Genomic DNA, 22,451 nt, shown 5'->3' on the forward strand with positions numbered 1-22,451 from the left:
TGATTTACATTCCCTGTCACATGGAACAGACAGTATGTCTTTTACCCTCCGACTTCTTCCATTTAGCATAATGATTAGAAGTTTCTCTGTTGGGTATATTTGTTTGTGACCTGGCCCTTTTGTATCTATGAGCTACATTCCAAAACTGAGTTGTACCACATTTTGTTGATTGATTCACCTCTCAGTGGACGTTCGCTTTGTTTTGTTTTTAGCACTTACAAATAAAGGTGCTATGAAAACTCAAGCACCTTACTGCCTTGGCTGCTTTCTCAGATGTCAAGGGGCCTCACTTTGAGGAAACATGTCTTGAACTCCATATGTATACACTTTAACAATAAAGCAATTAAAGATTACTATTTAGAGCTGTATTGCTTTCTTAATATTTTTCATCAAAAAAAAAAAAAAAAAAGGAGAGAGAGAAGGAAGAAAAGGACAGAGCATGGAAGGAACAGAAATATAAGGACTTACCAGTTCTGGGTGGCTGCAGGTAACCTCCAGTGACATTGATGAGGAATCTGTATTTATTTGCAAGTCAGAGGAAAGGCAGGGAGTTTCAAAGTGAAAGAATTTGAGAATGTGTAGGTGTATGCTTCTTATTACTATGTTTTAAAATTTACAATACAATAATTTCTTTTTGCTGTTAATTTGGATCCAGGGAAGTGAGCAGATAAATTTCAGGAAATCTATTTAAATATCCAATTACTGACAAAAACAATCCATTTCTTGTGGATTATCTTGTTATGATGAAATAAAGATATTAATGCATAAAAATTTTAATGTAAAATACACACAAATTTACATTATATCTAATGGGTTTGCTTTATCATAAGGCACATAAGCAATTGTTCAAAGGATATGCTATGCCAATTATTTAATCAACATATTTCTTTTATAAAAATTTTTTAAATCTACACATTTCTTAGCAATGATTTGCAGCAACATATGCAATCAAAGTAAAACTAAGTTCCCAACTTTATGAAGTATGAACTTTAAGCCCATCTCAGATTCTTATTTGTTTTATTACTTAATGTATTTAGAAGTACAGTTATTTAAAATACAACTGAACTTGTGTTTCTTTTGCTGTATTTTCTGTGTAGTACTCTTTTAAACTAATAAATTTCATTTCCCATTGTAATATTTATTGTTCAGAAATGTCTATTTAAGAAACATTTCTGTTTTTAAATGTTATGTAAAAAACATTTTGAATAATAAATCTAAATCCACAAGGGTATGAGAAAGAACCTTTATATGACAAATGAATGATAAAGCTGATGCTACTTATAAAGATAATTTTGTTTTTGACGTGTTGGGATCATTTGAGGTTTCTGAAATTGCTTATTATTATTCTCAGGAAATGCAAAGCCCATTTCAAAGTGGCCCTGGAGACCTCCTGAGCAGGCTGCATCTGTACTGCATCCAACTGTATTTCAATGTTCAAAAATGCGTATGGTGAAGTCAAAATAAAGCACATGAGGGATTTTCCATTTTTGACTTTAGAATGCATTGTTCTAATAGAAATCATGAAGCTTGTTAGGTCACTTAAATGAGTTCATGCCAAAATCTCAAAGTTATTAAAATCTAACATAATGCTTGAGGTAAAAAAGTTCATCTAAGTGAACTCCAGGGAAAGGTGGATTCTCTGTGTACCCTCAAAACACTGCATAAAATCATGAGTAATAAGCGTAAATAAGCAGATTCTTACCAGAAAAGTTTGTCTATCTAAATTCTTTTGATGTTAGTCTAACAGGTGAAAGGCCAACTCATACAGGATACGGAAAACCACCGCTTCTTAGCCTGGGTTGCTTCTAGCAGCTCGCGCCACTTCTTGCTCTTTCGGCCCAACCAGCGGGACAAAAGACACGTACTCTTCAGAAGTTCATGAAGCAGCTTCCCCTTTATTCAGATATCACCCTCAATATATAAGCAGTCTCATGCATAAGCAATTGTAACCAGATATGTCCATCCAATCCTGTTAAAGGTCAAGTGATCACTCGCTCAAGCATACATGTAAAGTGTATCTGTCCACACATTAGGCGGCTGAACTGATTATCATACAGCCAATTGTAAACGTTTTCTGCCTTTCTCCAGGCATAATCAGGACGCTGTTTGCTCTCTGCCAGTCACCATCTTTAGATGCACGTGGCGTAACCCTGGGCCCCGGGTTTCGCCCGCTACAACAGAAAATGCTGATTGTCTCAGTAAATGTTGTTTCTGACCATCATCCACAGGATAATACAGACAGCCCTCAAGAAAGTTGCATGTTTGTTACATAGCAAGAAGAGGGCTCTTTCTATCACTGGGAACTGTCTCAGACCACCCAGTGAGAAGGCAGAATGAATATCAACAGCCAAGCCGGAAGGTTCAAATCCTTATCCACAGTTAGCAGTCGGGAAATTACATAACCACTTTCAATATCTTCTGTAACTAGGGATAATGACCTGATGTGCTTCTGAGGGTCTGGGGGAAGATCAATAGAGGTAAAGTATTTAGAATTGTGCATAGGAGAACTGCGATGCATATTTATTAGATAATTACCTTAAAAACTAGCAAGAAGTGAAAATGTTTGCAAGAACACCATGAAGCATGAAACTCACGGAGACAGTAATGCAACATTTGAGAATTACATTACTTGGATGAATTTATGAATACCTCATTTCACTTTAAATATTTAATAAATATACTGATATTTTGCATTCTGTATTGAAAGGCTGGAAGCATTTTCCTGAAAAAACGTTGAGAGTTATACGCAGTGGATGATTAAGGTCCTAAAGAGAATTCTCCTTTGGGGTGACTGAGTCTCTCCTTAATCATTTCATTGAAGTGTATTGCCCTTTCCTGAGCATCAGTATGCTTTATGGGCGCAGCCATGATTCTCAACTTTTGAGGGCAGGATGGGTTATAAAATTAGCTCAGAAGAATCTACTCCTTCCTTTATACATAATTCAGTAAGAAACAACTCTCTAACAATAGGTAAGAAGATAAACTTATATCATAGTAAGATATTTCTTATTAGCTAAATCAACTTTAAAATACTTCATTTATTCATACATGTATACACTCTGCTTATACACACAAAAACCACTATCCAAAGGTCGAAAATGACAAGTTTTCAAGAGTTCCTTTAGCAAAAATCTGGAAACAAGATTCAGATTTTCTCTCTCTCTCTCTCTCTCTCTCTCTCTCTCTCTCTCTCTCTCTCTCTTTCAGGTTTAAAACAGAATTCATCTTCCATCCGGGAAAGCACCTGGCCTCTTCATCTATTTACCAAGTTTTGAAGAAAGGGTTCCTCCCTCAAGTACATATTTGCATGATTTTCTGGAGTGTCATCTTCCAGCAAAGTGACTGATATATAATAAATCCCATTTAAATACTTTCATTGTGCTATTTTAACAGGAAAGTTTAGACACTGTGTTGAGGAAAAAAAAATAAGCTCCACATTGTCCTCCTCAATTGGATCTTCATCCAGACAGTTCATTTCCGTAGTCTAATCAACATCACATAAGGGGAAGTACCTTCAGTCTTCATTTCGCTGGAGAAAAGACCACATGATTATAAAAGTAGAGCATATGAAACTCTAGTGATACAACAACTGTACCAGCACCATGACCACCTCCACTCCCACCACACTGCCAAGTCCGACCAGCTGCATTGGTCTGAGTGGTGGCCATCATGGACCTGTTCCAGTCAGCTCCACGGAGACGCCCGTAGAATCACAGTGGGAAAGCACTTAACATATGCAAATTTAGCTAGTTTTGACAGGACAAGAGTAAGGAAGAGTGCGGGGAAGCCAGAGAGGTCAGAGCCTGTGTCTGCCTTTCCACTTAGGGGAGACAGGCACCAGAGTGAGCTTGAAGTTAGAAAATGCAAACCAAGCTTTCCCTCAGCACGTTTTAGTCCTGAGAGCTTCTCATAGCTTGACCTTCTCTTCTCACTATGTGATTCTAGTGTTTAAAATACGCATGTATGTATACCTGTATACACACACACCCATGTATGCATGCACCTATGTAAATACGTGTGTCTTGTTATTTAAAAACATGGCTCCTAATCTCAAGCAAATCACTTCTTTTGGTGTTCAACTCAAGAAGCATCTGTATATTTTAATGTTTGAGAATAAGAACCTTGCTTGTACTTCCTGAGATATGGCATAGAACTACATAGAACTCCCTTTTGGGGGTAATTTAATAGATTTGTCAAGACTAGATTTTAGGTGTATGATTTTTTTTTTTTTTTTTTTTTTTTTTTTATTTAAAGGCTACTTTTGTAATTTACTTTATCCCTAGAGTTATATATAATTCCACTGTATATTGGTGAGTCCAGGCTTACCAAACAGTATTACAGTATTGCCTTCCTTTTTTTTTTTTTTTTTTTGGTATTGGGAATTGAACACAGGGTCACTTAACCACTGAGCCACATCCTCAGTCCATTTTTAATGTTTTATTTTGGGACAGGGTCTCACTAAGCCCTTCCAGCCTCACTAAGTTGCCCAGGTTGGTCTCAAACTTGCAGTCCTCCTGCCTCAGCCTCCTTTGTCACTGGGATACCTGGTACCAATTGCATTCTTAAAGCAGCCAGGGGTTAGAGTTCATTTTGCAAATGGGAGAGCTGTCTTAACGTTGGAATTTCTATCAAAAATCACATAACACAAGGGATATTCAGTCCAGTTTCACCAATTCTATTAGGAAATTTCCCCTCGACTTTCCCCAAAGGAAAATCTTTAAAATAGTAGACCTTTAACTATTAAATAACTGAAGCTAAAAAACTGACCAATAAAACCATTCTCTCCAACACACCCCCTCTGTAGCAACCAGATTCATGTCATTCGATACTGCAGTGGCTGCAATGTGATGCAACCAGTTGTTTCTCCTCTACTCCACTCTGGCTTCATTCCCTCCAGGGTCAAAGCCATGGTGCTTAACCACCCCTGGGAAATGCTATCTGCATGGAAGAGACCAACACACTGATCAGCCTCCCTTCTCTTGGAAAGTCTCCTGTTCCAAAGCCATCACCTCTTCCCCTGCACTGAAGTGACTACTACTTTCCCTGCTTCTGAAATGTGGGCATCTCTCCTCTTCCTTAGATACCTCTAGGGTTTAATTTCTTCTTTTTCAGAAGTTGCATTGCTAGTGGCCAAAAAGATGAGAACTTGGCACCTGGAGGCCCAAAGATTTTAGAGGACTTGATTCATAATGGTTTCATCTCTAGTCTCTAATTATATCCATCATTAGCAAAGTGAGACATTATTGCAGGGAGTTTTAAAGAGAGAAATGAATCTGTCTGAATTCCTAGACTGATGCTAATCATGGCCGAATATGATTTTCTACCTCGGGCACTATGCTGAAGAAAGTTTCAGAAATGAGATTCTGCCCTAGAGGGACCAGACTGGGAAATTCAAAAGCTGCTGGAATGGGAAGTTTTTAATCACTTTTTAAAAAATGATTCATGTAATTATAGGCTACGTTTTCTTTTAAGTGAGCATCTCTTAGAGTTTATGCAAATGAGATTTGAGACAGATTCACATTCAAATTCAGGCAACAACAACAAAAACTAAACATTTAGACATGACTTAGATGGTTTCAACCATCATTTCCTTGGTTTTCTTGGGTTATTATCATTGCTGGAGATTATTCATTATTAGGTAGTTGTTGACAATACTTGTTCTTAGCAATGAAGAAAAAAAAATGGGTTAAGTTTGCTCTGGTGATTTTATGTGCAAACTATTAATTTGAGAGATGGTATGGAAATTTCAATAAGTACTAACAATTCATGATTAAAATGTCCATCAATCACATATTTCTTATGAACAACAGAGAAGGAAGGACATTGTAGGAGATAATCTGTAATGCTTGAAGAAATTATTAAAGTCGAGATTAGACTTGTTTTAAGGAAGAAAGAGCAGAAAGGGTACTTAATGTATTCGCTCATTTATTCAGAAAATAATTAGGGGTTGGGGTTGCGGCTCAGTGGTAGAGCACTTGCTTAGCATGTATGAGGCACTGGGTTAGATTATCAGCACCACATATAAATAAATGAATAAAATAAAGGTCTATCAACATCTAAAAAATATTTTAAAAATAGAAAATAACTATTGGTAGGCTTCAAAGACTTAATGGTGAGCAAGATTAACACAGTTCTGAGTAGGAACCAAGAAACAGAAAGTAAATGAATGATTACATAAGTATTATCAGATTGGAGTCTTTTCAGGGGGGTTAAATGTCAATCATGTTCAACAGAGGTTGTGAAGATGGGGCTGGGGGAAGAAAGACCTTACTTACCTGGTAGAGACAGCCTTAGATGCTTTTGTCCGAGGAGTTTCAGACCAAAGCGCCACCTTGGTTTTTAGTTCTTTATTCTAAAATTGAAAAAAAAAAAAAAAAAAATGCCGAGATCAGGTAGTTAACCCACCTATTAGCTATATCCTAATGCTTCTGTTCACCCAGCCACACACACCTGCTTCATGCCTTGGCAGTAAGTTTGTTGTGGTCATTCTATTAGAACACAGGGAAAAGCCAGTTGAAAGTTATTAAGTATTATCTCCAAAGATACAAATATGCCCTGAAAAGTGCATAATATTCTTTTTCTTGTGGCAGCGGGTACCAGGGATTGAACTCAGGGGCACTCAACCACCGAGCCACATCCCCAGCCCTGTTTTGTATTTTATTTAGAGATAGGGTCTCACTGAGTTGCTTAGCGCCTTGCCTTTTGCTGAGGTTGGCTTTGAACTCGAGATTCTCCTGTCTCAGCCTCCCAAGCCTCTGGGATTGCAGGTGTGCACCGCCCGTGCCCGGCACATAATATTCTTTTATGGGATCAACACATGGTATTCTGACTCAGCCTCAGATTTGCAAGGGCTGAATATTTATGTTTTGATTTTATACAGATTCTTTTATATAGACAAATAAAATAACTTTCTTAAAGAACCTTATTTAAGATACCCACAACATTGATTACAAAACTGTACAAAATCTCTTGATTATAAGCCCCATGAGAACAGGCGCCATCTCTTCCTTACTATGCCATTCAAGGCATCTCCAGTCTCAGTTGCTCCTTGAGGCTGAGATTGCTCATCTCTATACTAGTGGTAAATGACATTACTAGTGGTAAGTCCAGTCTGTCTTGTGTATGTCTTTTGGAAGAAACAAATACTGTGTGATGATATATTTCAAATATGGAAGCATTCTCATAATTCTAGGAGATAATGGAATGTTTAATAATAACAGGCAAGAATGCCAGTTCTCAGTTACAAAGCCTAGCACAGCCACTTACTAGCTATGAAACCTGATTTAGGTTACTTAACCTCTTTCTGCCTAATTTCCTCATCTGCATAATAGATATATTAATAGCCCCTTCTTCATAGATTTGAAACAAGATAGTTCAGTATTTACTATGGATTTTAAGGCTTATAGGTTTTAAGTTAGTTATAGTTTTCTAATCTACCATTTTTTTTAATAACAAAAAAATAAGGTCTGTCTAAAACTTTTGGTTCTCTGAGCCAGGTACAGTAAGATGCCTATAATCCCAGGGACTCTGGAGGGTGAGGCTGGAAGATCCCAATTTTGAGGCCAGCCTCAGCAACTTGGCAAGACCCTGTCTCAAAAATAAATAAATACATAAATAAATAAATAAGGCAGGGGACATCTATCAGCGAATGCCCCTGGCTTCAGTCCACAGTACTTCAGAAATAAAATAAAATCAATAAAAATGAAAAATAAAAGTCTTTAAGTGCCCAAGTTCTGTTCATGGCAAAGTTTAGGGTCAAGATGCGTCTTGCCAGTTCAGGGCCAGTGATTTCTGGACAACATGACAAAGCTGAGCAATTTCACTGAGCAGACCTGGAGAGTGAGGCTCAAAAGAAGGAAAGAGCATGGCCAGGACTGAGCTGCCAGTCAGCTGCACTGGCAGGCCGGAGGTCTGTTAAGTCCAGCTTAAATGCCTCTGAAGGACAAGGAAGTGTCAGAACAAGTAGTCAGGCGGAAAGATGACCAGAGAGGCACAACAGCTCCATTTCCTGTTAGGAAATGAAGGACTCAGAGAGACATACTGGAAGTATCTGAAGCATTTTCTATGACTCTACCTGTTGGTTTGGAGTAAGTCAACACCAAAATGCACAGTTTTGAGAAATAAGAATTAGAATTTTGATAGAAGCAAAAGAGTTAATAAGGATGATTGCCTAGCAAGTGTTAAGACTTTGGCCAAGTGTTTTATGTCATCTTTCCTTTGATATGACTTGACTGCATAATATGAATATTATGAATTATAATAGTATAGTTATGCAGAACGAATTTTATGTTAATATGCATAATATTTATGTTAAATGCTTAATTCCTATTAAAGAAATAGAACTGGAAAAACTCCAACTGACTGCCTCTGAGAGACCACAGGCAGTATATGCAGCATTGGTATCCAGATGCACAGGCTCAAGCAGTTACTTGACTTCAAAGCCCAAGCTGTTTTCTCCGCAGGATGCCATTTTTCTTTATGAACACAGGAATTAGCCCGGTCTCCTTATATTACAAGTGAGATAACTGACTTCAGGAGATACAGAGATTCAACAGTTTCTGAAAGGGCTCCAGGTATGATGAACACAGAGTAGAAGAAAGAGAACTGATAGGAAATAAATCAACAATCACTCAAACTCAACCATCCAGCTTTATACACACCACACAGTCCCTGCCATTTGCACGACATTGAGTCAAGACCAGAGGGAACCTGAAGAAGCACAAGAAAACATGGCATCTTCTCTTTCAGTACACAAGATGTACATGTTTTTTTTTTGTTTGTTTGTTTTTTTTTTTTTTTGGTACCAGGGATTGAACCCAAGAGTGCTTAACCACTGAGCCACATCCCTAATCTTTAAATTTTTTTGAATTTTGAGACGGGGTCTAGCTACGCTGCCAAGACTGGCTTTGAACTTGGGATCCTCCTGCCTCAATCTCCCAAGCTACTGGGATTACAGGACTATGTCACCACACATTCACGTGTGGCAAGCACATGCATATTAAAAAATAAGTAAGTTAGTAAATAAATAAAGAAAGAAAGAAAGAAAAAAGAAAAAAAGAAAAAATAAGTAAAAGAAAAGTCACTCAAAGAAGCACAAAACAGTAGGTATTTAATAACTGCTGGAAAAGAAGTAAACAGAAATCATTGTGACTAGAATAATTTGGAACATTTTCATATACAGAGACTTAACTTGGGCATTAATGACAAAAAGAAAAGGATGAGGTGGGAAAGAAATGACCTTTGGCCATGGATCCTAGAGTGATCCTGAGATCAATATCAAAGTCACCTGGGAGCCTGTGAGCACAGATCCTCAGACCCTAAGAAACCTCCTGAATCAGAAAACCAGACACCTGCTGATATGTGTTCATAAGCTCACCAGGTGCTTCTGGGGGCAGCTCAAGTTTAAGAGTCACTGAACTGAGAGAGTGATTTTCAGTCTCGGTTATACTGGAATTGCCAGGAAGGCTTTAAAATCAATGGATGCCCAAGTTGCACTCCAAGATTCTGTTTCATTTAGTTGCTGTCAGGACTCAGAGTTTTCCAAATTCCACAGGTGATTCTAAAATGCAGCTAAAATAAAGAACCAGTGAAGGAAGGAATTGGTGTAAGTTGTGGATTTTCCCCTTTCCAGACCCCAAATATATGTGGATATATTGAGTAATAACTAAAAGATGGAGACAGCATCACTGGCTACATTAATCATTTCAAGAGTTAAGCATTTAAGACTGATACAGGGAATATACTTCAGATTTGATAAGTTGATAATAAGGATGTTCCTCATGTGGTGGAGATAAATCTAATATTCACTCCACACAAGGAAGGGCAGGCATCTCATAGGACCAGTGTGTGACCAAGGGAAACTCCTCTCTATTCAAGTTATGAAGCAATTGGAAACACGATAGTGTGACAACAGCTGGAAACGGAAAATATTCTGTGGCTAGACAATTATGTAGAAGTTAGTTGGATTTTTTCCAAAATAAACTCCCACTTTCTCAAGTTCCAAACAATGCAAAACCATGAGTTATGAAGTCTGTCTTTAATTTATTTCAACTTCCATGTTGATTTGCTTCATCTACAAAATTAAGGCATTTATCCTTGATTCATAGCTGTTTCTACTTTTTTACTTTAAGTAAGATGGATATGTGCATGAGTTTTATTAAATCATTTGCTTACAAAACTACAAATCACCGGTCAGAATTTGTCTGTCATTGTTATGACTTTATCCGAGGAAAGCTTATTAACACAGTTTTCCTCAAGAACATAATTTTCGCACACTTAATCTTCCATATGAGCAGATCATTAGTAAAGAAGTTAGAAATGCATGAAATGTAAGATGAATATCGACTTGTAAATCAAGATGATGAAAGATGGAAAAGCAGAAAGAAAGCAAATAATTTAGGTAGAGTTAAGCAAAAATTTTCTGATGGTATTTAAAAGGGATTTAAAAGACTTTTCTAAGTCTTTGGAAATTTTTCTAAGAAAGTTTATATGAGTCAACTTTATCTCCTATTTAGAGGGAGTTAAAAACATAAAACTGCTAATATAGAAAAATTCTTTCCTGTCTTGAAAACTAAGAATAAAATAGAAATATTTAAAATAGTAACACTGACAATGGCTAAAATAAAAATAATGGTTATGTCTACTCATTTCTAAATATATATTAAATAATCATGTACATTATATTTCACATGATACACATATATTCATACACACATATGCACACACACACTCATTTGATAAGTAGAAACTGTGTAACAAGGAGTCATATGCTTTAAAGTAGAATCAAATGCAGATTCTGCCACCTGCTAGCCTAATGATTTTGAACAAGTTTTTTTGTTTTTTTTTTTAACTTCTCTGAATCTCAGTTTTATCACTTGCCAAATATATCTTTTCCTGGTCTCACTATTGAACCAAAAGGCCAACTGGATCAATGTACAGTGTATAGGATAAATTACCATTTTACTTATGACAATAAAATCTGGGGGATGATATGGACAGACACAATTCAAGAACATAAAATTGAATTAGAAGCAGTAGTACCACTGATTCATTGACTCTGTGATGAGACCTGGCACTTAATTAGGTATGACCAGAGCCCAGGACCATAATGAAGTGAAAGATCAGAGAAAGATGCCAGCTCTAAAATAATCTCTCCAATTAAAATTTGTCACAGATGCACAATAATTAAAGCAGTAGTTTATCGGAGCCAAAATAGACTGATAGGCCATTGAACAGTTTCCAATGTAAGAATTTAGTCTAGAATACGTGGGTGTTTCAATTTCATTCACTGGTCATAAACTCCAGAGTGCAGGGCTCATGACTTCTCTATTTCAACACTGTTTTTCTGAATTCAGTGCCTCAGTGATAATAGTCACTCAATACCTGTAGAACTAATTACACCCTAAGTGATGTGAACAAGTGAATGGAATGAGTCAAAGTTTAACAAGTGTCAATATGGTAGACATAGTGCACCATGTATATTCTACAACTTTCTGTACACACAGGTGTATAACACATGGAATCCCACAGAAATAGGATACAATCGTGGTGCTCCTCCCTGGTCTATCCTGGGGAGGAGGAAAGTTCCAAAAGATACTGCAGGTTTCCAGTGTGAACCAGAGCATCTCTGTCTTCCAACAGGGCAGGACAACACTGGCAGGTGGACACCCACTGGGAAATCAGTATACTGAAGGATGAAGTAGGAAACGTAAATGGGTTCAGGCAGTTGGAGATGAGCCCTGGATGCAGACGAAGGGGTGACACAGTGGAGGTAGAGGCCCATATGAGACCTCTGTGGTGCTCCAATCTGGGTGGGGGCTTGGCTTCACTTCCTGTGAAGCAGGGCCACCACAGGCCCAGGATTGCCACTGCTAGAAAGGGGATGGCGAGGAAAGACAAGTGAGTGCTGGGGAAGGAAAGCATCTTATTATGGGAAATTAGAAAGCATGGTGCCCGGCTTTAAAACAGGAAAGGTGGATAACTACAACAGGTTTCTGGAAGTAGGTGAAGCAAAGCTGAGAAGCCAAGATGAATATGGATGAAGAGAGAGGAAAAAAGAGGACATCTCAGGCTGGGAAAGAAACGTGTGTGGGAACAAAGGCAGGCGACAGGAAGCCTGGCCATCTGGCTAGAGTGGAATTTACATAAGAGTGGCCTTGAACAAACTTCAAATTCAAGTCCATATCAAAAGGTCATCATCTGTCTCACCAGTACAGCAAGTATAATGGAAAATGTGGATGCTTAACAATCACTTAATATATACTTAATGTGTAATTGAATTATTAAATTAATAATTCAATTAAATATTCATTAATTTAATAATGATTTAATGATTATTATAAGTACTCCTCCCAAAGCTCTAATTTCTTATGCATAGAAGATTCACATGTATATACTCACAAGAAGACAGCTGTATGTTCACACAAGCACACATACTGACATGTGATCACTCAGACACAGTCACAAGCAACCACACACACACTCAGATATAGTGTCTCACAGGCATGCAGTCATGCACAAGCGCTTACGCACACACTCACACAGGCTCACTGAAACACACAGACACACACCCTCTCAGGCTGTAATGTACCACAGATTCCCTTCTTACCTGAGCTTCAAGGATGTTGACTTTTTCTTTGAGATTTTCTATTCTTTTATCTTGTTCTTTTAAATTATTTTTTAATCCTTCCATCTAAGAATTAGGAGACACAATAGGAAAAGTCTTGTCAACCCACAGGGAATAGTTAAGTCAGAAATCATATGGCTTTCTGAGGTCAAATGGCACTCATCAGATAAAAGCATGAAATCCCCCAGTATTAGAAGACTCAGCAGGCTACAGAAAATCGCAGGCCAAATTGGCACCTGGGGAGGAAAACCCTCAGATGGTGCTGTTGTACATTTTAACTTCTGCATAACCTAGTCACACCAAATTCAGCAGGAGTCCATCCTGTGGAAAGCAGCACTGGTCTCCCCCGGTGTCTCAGCAACCTCAAGGCCTCCTCCTACAGATGCACCTGCTGACAGACACAAGGCTAGGCCCACCTGGCACGCAGGCTCCCTGAGGGATAGCTTGTGGAGCAGCAGCAGGAAGATCTGAGCCTGCTTTGCCGAGAGGCCATGAAGAATTGGGAGACGGGGTGATGAGGTGCAGAACAGTGCCAGAAGAGAGGGCGCAAGTGGGTTCTAAAGCCAACTCCATCACCACGAGCTCAACCATCAAACCACTATGAGCCTCAGTTTTCTCATCTGTAAAATGTGCATGTGGAATGCCCCCAAGGTCCCTCCTGGCTCTCAAATTCTTCTACTCAACTTTCTGACCTTTTGGTGAGGTCATGGCCAAATAAATACAAGTGCTAACTTATGTCAGGAAGGCACTGGAATTATTTGGGAGGATCTCTTCTGCAAATATTAGGCACAAAAACACTGAATGGAAGTCCAGTTTTATATACATATCTTGAGGTCTATCTAAAATACTCAAACAGTCTTGCTGGTTGCTACCACCATTACCTCTTCTTTTTCAGCTGCAAGGATGTTCCCAGAGAACAGGTTAGTTCCTACCCTAAAACACATTCTAAATGAATTCACTAATTATAAGATTATTTAAAAAGAAAACTTCTTTAAAAAGTTTGATGATCTACAAAATCTGGATAACAATGCATGGTATCTGACTCAGACCACTTACACAAATATTACTGAAACACCTCAAAAGCAGCTAAACACATTTTCTCAAATGATCTTCACTGAGAACATGGCAGGTGCTGGTGTTACAGACACTAGAAAGCACTCAAAACTGAGCCATATGTCAGTGGAGAGAAAACCCCATTGCTTCAAAAGTCCAGGCAAGCCACTCGTATTTGGTCTTCAGGCTGTAAACATACCATCTACCAGAGAAATGCACTCGATTAGTCTGACCTCCAGGATGACGCTGCGCAGGTTCTGATGCTGGGAGTGAATCACAAACTGCAAATGAGAGATCTGCTCCTGGAGGATGGAAATCTCTGTTTGAAGATCCTGGCAACTGGGAATGCAAAGGGAAAAAGAGAAAAAGCTTTGCTAAGAGGCTTGGCAGCTCTTTCTCCTGCCTGTGGGGCCAGGCCCTCCTTACACACCCCATGCTATGGAGCACTGCCTATGCAAGATCAAGGGTCCCCTAGACCACACAGGAAGCAGCCTGTGATGTGCCCACTTACGAACTTGAACAAGAATGCCAATTCATGTCACAAGTTCCTCCAAGAGGTAGCTGGGTGAAGTTGTATTACCCCTCATGAAGCACTTACATTTCTAAACCGTCTTGTATATGAGCTAATTACATCAGAGGGGCAGAACATGGGAGCAGGAATGGACACTTTATCACACAGATATCAGAAACCAATTTCCAAAGATATAGGTTTAGATATGTTGTGAGTTGTCTATCTCTCCCTCCCTTTCTCCTTGGTTTTCTACTTGTGATAATTCTACTTCCTGTATGTAGGGAAGAGCAGGGGAAGTAAATTAAATTTCAGCTCAGATTTTTGAGTCCACATAAACCATGGTGAAAAAGGATGAGTCAAGTTTGAACTTAGCTTGCTCATACTTGGGTTACTGGAATTGCTCGAATAGCTTCTGGCTCTTTCTCTTCTTCCAATACTAGTTATGAAGCCACATGCATTGTGGCGAGACCACCCAGGTTGCGGGTACTGGGAAACTGAGAAACAACTCACACTTTCTAAGCCTCAGTGTAAGACTGGCAATAATCTCTGTCTTTGCTACTTTATGAGACTGATCCATAAACCAGAAGAAATAAAGTGAATATGCTTTTTGAAAGTAATGAGCGTTTCACAAAGTAATGTATCAGTATTATTTCAGCCTGTTTAGGTCTTGCAATTAGTAGCCCTCATCCAATGCAATTGCTTCTACACACAAAGATCATGGAAATTTATATAACATAAAACATTCTAGAAAGGAGAATAAAAAGGTTAATAGATTCCATTTATTTCATATCTTGTATTAAAACATCGTTTCTCAAAGTTAACGTGCATCAGGGATCTTGTTAAATCTAGATTCCAACTTAGTAGGCTGAAGTAGGACTTGAGTTTCTGCATATAAGACTGGGTGTTCCATGATGTTTCTGATCTATGCATTATGCTTTGAGTGACACAGCATTAGACCACTAAGAGAGGCTCAGTAACTTTAATACATATTAGTCTCTCAAAGCCAAGTGATTGACTATCAGACAACTTGCAAGATTTAGGAAATTCTTTTTGTCTTTCTTCCTCTTTTGGTTTTGCATGAGAGAACTTAAGAAAAGTAGAAAACATTGCTTTCCATAAAATTATACTAATCCTTGCATAAGTACAAATACCATAATGATGACTATTACTATAGATTTATTATGTGGAATTAAATAATTTATCCTATCAAAGTACTGTATAATTATGCAAAATAAATGTCACAAAATATAAAATGAGCTTCATTGTTGTTCATAGCATAACACAAAAGGGAATGATCTAAATGCTCATCAATAAAAGACTGAAAAAATGAAGCATGGTCTATCCATGCCACTTTGATTTTATAGGTATGTATGTATCACAGGTCAATACACTTGATTTATAATGTAGGTAGTTCTGTCGAATGTTGAAGAAAGAATTGTCTTTTCAACAAATGCTGCAAAGACACAGATTGTTGTATTTTTTTAAAAAAGGAAATAAAATTGATCCCAGTTCCACCTCATAATTCAAAATTCCACTTAAATTGGAGGAAACCAAAACATTTGTCAAAAGATTTCAGAATATCAAAGAGCATCTTTGTAAATTTGAAAGAGAAACTTTTTAAAATTGGACTCCAACAATCATAACCATAAAAGGGAAGATTGATACGTTTGACTAGACAAAAGCTAAAAACTTACAGTAATCAAATGAGTGAACAAGATGGCATCAAAATGTTGACAACACAAATGATTAAGACATTGTAACCAGAATAAATAAGGGACACCTACAAAGCAGTAGGACAGATGTCCTAGGAGGAAAATTAGAAAGTGACTTGAAGAGGAACTTCACAAACAAAAAAGAGATTATATATATGAACATGCAGCACATTATCATTATTATGCAGTACAGCACAAATGGTAGCCACGCACACACCTACCCACAACCAAAATAACTAAAATTGAGTAAAACGGAAAACACTAAGTCTTGGCAAAGATTTGAGCAACAGGAACTTCATACTCTGCTATTGGAAATTAAACTGATAAAAGCATTTTAGAAAACACATTTTCTTCTGACGTCAGTCAATGGCCTGTAGTTCCATTCCTAAGCATATATCCAAAATGTGCATTAGGAGACAGATAAATAACGTATATGGAAGTTTTATGTATGGTGAAACCTGGAAATAAACCTGCAATATTCACCAGCAGGAGAGTGGATAAGTGATTGTGACATTTTCACACATACACTATGAATGACAGATAACAACAGGACTGACTCTCAAAAACCACATGGAGCAAAAGAGGGCACAGGGCGCCAGTCACCAGACCTCTGCAAGGTCAGCTGTTATGCTAAGGGATGCATAAAGGAAAGCAAGGAAGTGGGCCAGGCCAGGCCAGAGTAGTGGTTACTATGTAGGGAGAAAAGAGCTATGCTTCGAAGGGTCACGGCAGTAGAAAAGGCAGTGCCACTTTAGGAAGTCGCGATGTTCTGTTTTTTGACCTTGGTTTTGTTCACCCACATGTTTGCTTTTTTTTGGCAGGAGTGGGGATTAAACTTAGGGGCACTCAACCACTGAGCCTGTTTCATATTTTATGTAGAGAAAGGGTTTCACTGAGTTGCTTAGGGTTTTACTTTTGCTGAGGCTGACTTTGAACTCGAGATCCTCCTGCCTCAGCCTCCTAAGCCGCAGGGATTACAGGTGTGCACCACTGTGCCCAGCATCATGTGTTTGTTTTTAAATAATCCATTAAACCATAGGTAGTATTAATGTTCTATGCATGTTTCTGTATGTGTGTCTTACCTCACATGCATGTGTGTGTATCAGTATTTGTTTAAACAAAAAAGAGATGCAGGGGACACAAGCCAACCAATTAATGCTAGTTAGCTTTGTATGCATTTATGAATTTGGAAGAATTCCATTTGTCTTTGAAGGTTATTATGCAATTTAATCTTCTTTTGCTATTTTCGTTTGTTTGTTTGCAGTAGTACTGGGAATTGAACCCAGGAGACTTCTACCACTGAGTTACATCCCCAGCCCTCTTTTTATAATTTTATTTTTTACTTAGAGACAGGGTTTCCCAAGGTTGATTATCATGCTTACACAACACAATCTGCCAGCTAACTCCTCCTTCCCCATCCTGACTGACATGTTAAACAACTATCAAATTAAGAAAAGTTATGAAGGAAGAAAAGGGCAGATTGTCGATGCAGGCTGAAGAAAGGCCACCAGTTCAATGGTACCTTTGCTACCTGCTTTTAGTAACATGATCCTCTAAAGGACCTAAGCCCCAGCTAAAAGCCTTACTTGGACCTTTCTTTACCTTGGACAGAGGAAATGGGAAATTGGAACCAAGTAAATGTGCACGCAGTCCATTGTTTTCTGCTCAGGGCTTGTGAGAGAAAGTGTTTGAAAAGAAATAAGCTGGGTGCTTGATTCAGATGAAAACTCTGTGGGCTCATATGACCGGGTCTGACCAGGGAGGCAAGGCACAGCCTTCTCAGCATTTCTGAAATTCGAGTTCAAGGAAGAGCTGCTGCAGTGGATTGCAGATGTCCCTGAGCTCAAGGATCAGAGGCTTGAAGGAAACAGGAGTCTGAGCAAATTTCAGATCCCCTAGCAGGTGAGGTTCAGGACCTGAGGAGAGGGCTGGGAACTCAGAGCCCTCCAAGGAGAGTCCAGACTTCAGAGGTTCATTACATTTCAAAGAAAGTGACAGTGAGAGGGGCCACAGTCCTCCGAATCCTCAGGGATAGGGATCAGCAGGAGTTGGGGAATCCAGAGCAGGTGAGGGGAGGGGCTGAGAAATCTGGGAGTGACACCCAGACCCAGGGAGGGCAGAGTTGCTGAGAATGTTTAGAGGATGGGAAGAAAGGAGTCTCTGAAGAAAAAAAAATCCTTGGTCACTAGGAAAAGCTGAGCTGAGGACATGAAGATCAAAACAGTACAGAAGTCCAGGAAGCTGGCCCACAGCTCGTGCTAAAATTCAAAATTGCTCCAATGAGGGTGGGGAAAAAAAAAAGAAAGAAAGAAAGAAAGGAAAAAAAAAATAAAAGGAGAAAGAGCAGCAATGGCCCACTCAACGGTTGGACTCAGGACTTCTCTGGGAAGTAATTAGGAAGAATTCCAAATGCTTTGCAGAAGCAAGCTGGTTTTGAATACACATACGATATAAAAATGCTGTGAACTGTTCAAGGTGAGTACTCAAAATGGCTCTCACTGTGTCCCACAAACCAGAACCCCAGAATCAAAGGAAAACAAGATGGGTTGGAGGGCCTTGACATTATGTTGCCAAAAATACCAAGCCAAGGATGTTTCCTATGCATTTATTGAAAGTATTACCTTAAAGTTCACTGCAAAAAAAAAAAAAAATTGTGAAATTAGTCTCTGGATGGAAAAGCATTTCTAGAGGCACCCTTGACAACTGGGCTTCGAAGCTTATCTCTATTAATATTCTAGTGACTAATGGACACTGCAGCTAATCTCTACAGGATGAATATCCTTTATCCTTTAAGCTTTATTATTTATCTTTCCACTTACTCACTCTGTCTCAGTAAAGAGGTGTGCAATCAAAGCAGAGGCAGAACACAACCCAGAGCCAAGCTTAGGAAAAGGAGGCAAAGACCTTTTATTAGATGTCTGTATCTAGGATTCACGCTCTGCCTCCCAATGTCTCAACAGAAATTTTGATGGACATTTTCCTCTGCCATGCATTAGAATGGAAAAAAAGAATACATGCTAAAATTAAAATATAGTTTAAAAACATTTAATTTCAGGGAAGATATACAAGAACTACTTTTCTCAATCTTGCCCTGTTAATACAGCTAAAATCCTAGGACTTTAGATATAAACAAGCATAAGAAGATTGATAGTGGAGAGGAGGTGGCAGATTGGCTTGGGAGCCTGGGATCCATGGAGGAAAAAAAAAAAAAAAACAGTGGTGAGTTCTCTGAAATTTCTTTTTACTTCATAAATCCCAGACTTAAAGCTGGAAAAGCAGGTGGTCCGGAATGTCAATGAGAACAGACCAAAAAGAAAGAAAAAGAAAAAGGAGAAAAAAGAGAAGTCTCTCCCCGACCTTGCAAAAAAGACAATATTGACCCTTCCCTTTTAGGCAGAGAATTGAGAATAACTGATGAAGAGACTACCTTTACTGATTCTCTTCCCAGTAGGATTCCTTAGCTCTCAAGAAAGGAATTCAATCTTGTCTTTAACTTGCAGAAATGTGGAAATAAATGCCCTTGCCTTTATTAAGCACCTGAGGTCCTACTGTAGGTACTTGACAGGAAGTCCACCCTCAGTCTCTGTACTGCTCAATGTCTGCCAAAGACATGGTGGGAGACCCCAAGTTCAGGAAGGGCTGTCTCTGCATCTATTCTTCAGGATTTTCTTTGGGTAACAGTATTGGACTCTGCTGCACTGCCCTCTGTTCCATGCTGTTGCGATGGCTTCGATGGAATTGTTTTTTAGTGTCATGCTATCCTTTTTTAGAGGATGCACTGGGTGTGGCTTCAGATGTTTATCCTGATTTAGTTGAAGCCATTGTTCGTGATGTCTCTCTATGAGCATGTCTTGGTCAATATTCTTTTTGGTTATATGAATATATTTCAAAGAACGAAATGTCTCCCAAAGAACTGGTTGGTTTTAGTCACGTGGACATTGTGAACCACAGAGCAAATCATTAATTTTCTTTTTGGGTTGGCTGCTAGAATATTTAAAGATGAACCAGTGGTCTACTGTGAGCACGTCTACAGCATTCCACCATATATATTTTGTAGATTAACCTGAGCATGTCTACAGCGTTCCACTATGTATATTTTGTAGATTAACCTGAGCACGTCTACAGCATTCCACCATATATATTTTGTAGATTAACCACATGAGGGTAGAGATCCAAGATGGCGGACTAGAGGGAGGCTGCGATCCTTGTCGCTCCGCAAGGCCGGATTCAAGCAGAGGATATCTGTTTCTCAGTGAGGCAGTTTTTGCTGCTTATCGATCCCCTGCTCTTTACCCCATTTGTCTGCTGTGATCACCTGCAATCTGCCAGCATATCGACGCCTTTTTTGAGAGCAGATTGCTCACTGTCTATCATCCGTCATTTGTCTGCCTCTCACCTGTCCATCACCTGCCTTTCCCCTATCCATCACCCAACGCTCGAGGTTCACCTCCCGATTGTCCAACAGCTGCCAGCAGACTGACCGCAGACCGCCAGTGGAGAACCAACTGCCTGCTGCTGCCTGGAAGTTCACTGTCACAGTACATGCAGGTTTGATTACACGTGGCTGCCGCCATTTTGAGACAACAGCCAGGCCCTGTAGGACCCCTGGCCGGACTGACTGAGTCACATCTCCAGGATCCCTCAGCCCGACCGATCACTCCCTGCCTCTGGGTCCCTCACATCAACTGACTGCTCCCTGCCTCTAGGACCCCCAGACCAACTGACTGTGCCCTATCACCAGAAACCCAGACCGAATGATTGCACCCGGCCTCCAGGATCCCACAACCACACCAAACACACCCGACCTCCAGGACCACTGCGGGATCAACTGCATCCTGTCTCCAGGACTTCCAGCTGACCACGTCCACCCCTGAGCTGCAGCTCCCCATTTGCCAACACATTTGGAAGCCAGAGCAGCCATCTTGGATAATCCTGGAAGCCGTAGCTCTGATCTTCAGTTGGGGCAAATCCCATCAAGAGACGCCTCCTGGAGGCTTGAAGCTCATTGTCAGGTACCTCTCATACATCAGGCTACTGAACACAGGAAGGTTTCATTAGTATATGACTGTTATACAGTAGATTTTCTTTTTAACCACATGAAATGCCTATTCTCATATCTCCTTGGCCTCACCGTCTATTTTATTTCCAATTTAAGTAATGATAATATAACATATAGGTTTTTAATAAGCAATCTTAAATATACTTAGAATCCAGGGCACATAAATCTATAATTATGAGTTTGTAATTCCTGGCCACAGTCACACAATTCCAAAATATAATCTTTTTAGGTGTTCACAAAGTGCACCAGGGATTAGTATTGCACTCAGACGTTACAGAATAAAAGTTCCAAAAGAAACAAAAAAAGGTAAAAGAAGAAGGAAGTAAAAGTGGCAACTGAAATGAGAGATACCATTTGTGGGCACCCCACACATTACCTGGGCACTGGAAAATTAACCCTTCATAGAAGTGAGATTGAGAGAGAAGATCGTGAGGTTGGTGGTATCCAAGAGCTCTGAAGCCATGAAAGAATCTTCTGCAGCTATAGGGACTCAAAGATGGCCTGCTGTCTGGGATCTAATGTTTCTTTGGACCTCTTTGAGTGTCCATATTACTAACTGTGGGTCCCCAGGGGAGAAGGGAAAACTGAGAATCACAATAGTGAGAATAGAAAAGGCTGGATATTACCGTCACTCAGACCAAGAGGAAGAATCAGTATGGATGTAGGGGTAGCTTTGTTCCCCTTTAAATACAATTCAGGAATATGACTTTTGATTGCCATCAAAATCCTTTCTATGGTTATTTACAGAGACGGCACCAAAGGGATGGCCTTAGAGAACCCCCAAACTACTGCAGGTACATGCACGCATAAGTAGCAATCGCAGTGCACTTTGACATGCAACCTCAGCTTCAAGGTGACCATCTTTCCTTCTCTGAGGAGTTGGGCATGCCTGAGCAACTCTTACCTAAATGGGGGAACCACAGCTGCTGATTTTTATAAACCCCAAATATGACTTTAGCATGGACCTGTATATATGTCTGTGATGTAGCAGCTGGGCAAACTGGGAAGTGGCCTTCTGCATGCCATCACACAGCGACATGGGAAAACCCATGTGGGATGTTGGAGCCAACTCCCAGCCCCCCAGCCCCTGAGAAGCCAAGAACCTTAACAAAGCCCTTAACTATTAAAAGTTCAGGTTGCTCCTGGAAAGGTCAATGGAAGGATTAAATTAGATATGGTACATGGGGTTACTCTGTAAACTGTAAAGCACTGTACATGTGTCAGTTAGTAGTAATGGTAATGGGAAAAAGCCAACCTTATTTTACAGAAAACATACCTTTCAACTTTCCAGTTTCTTCTACATGGCCATGTTTATCCAACTTGAGCCTTGTAGAAATCCCCTTTACTTGAGAGAGCTTAACCTAGTCTCTACTGCTTCAACCCAACTGTTCTGATTCATACTGATTTCCCTCTGCTGTCACAGCAAAGCTTATGCCTCTTCATTCAACTCAGAAAAAAATAACAAGGAGGGTAGAATACATGTGATGCTAC

The 22,451-nt window shown here is 39.4% G+C and overlaps 1 protein-coding gene across 2 annotated transcripts in view; it reads right to left on the reverse strand.

Annotated features, from left to right (window-relative positions):
* Positions 1–2,179: 2,179 nt before the first annotated feature.
* The window catches only part of CCDC68 (coiled-coil domain containing 68), a 34,241-nt gene continuing 13,969 nt past the window's right edge, over positions 2,180–22,451 (reverse strand). The window contains exons 7-10 of one of the 2 annotated variants that reach the window (XM_079109031.1): positions 13,912–14,017; positions 12,608–12,691; positions 6,276–6,352; positions 2,180–3,529 (exon numbers count right to left, since the gene is read on the reverse strand). In XM_079109031.1, the coding sequence (XP_078965157.1) occupies positions 3,472–3,529; positions 6,276–6,352; positions 12,608–12,691; positions 13,912–14,017 (325 nt within the window). In that variant the 3' untranslated portion in view covers positions 2,180–3,471. Of the gene's footprint in view, positions 3,530–6,275; positions 6,353–12,607; positions 12,692–13,877; positions 14,018–22,451 lie in introns of those variants that run through there. The other variant, XM_079109032.1, reaches the window with a different exon arrangement.

This window comes from Sciurus vulgaris (assembly GCF_902686455.1).
Source record: "Sciurus vulgaris genome assembly, chromosome: 13".
Lineage (NCBI taxonomy): Eukaryota > Metazoa > Chordata > Mammalia > Rodentia > Sciuridae > Sciurus > Sciurus vulgaris.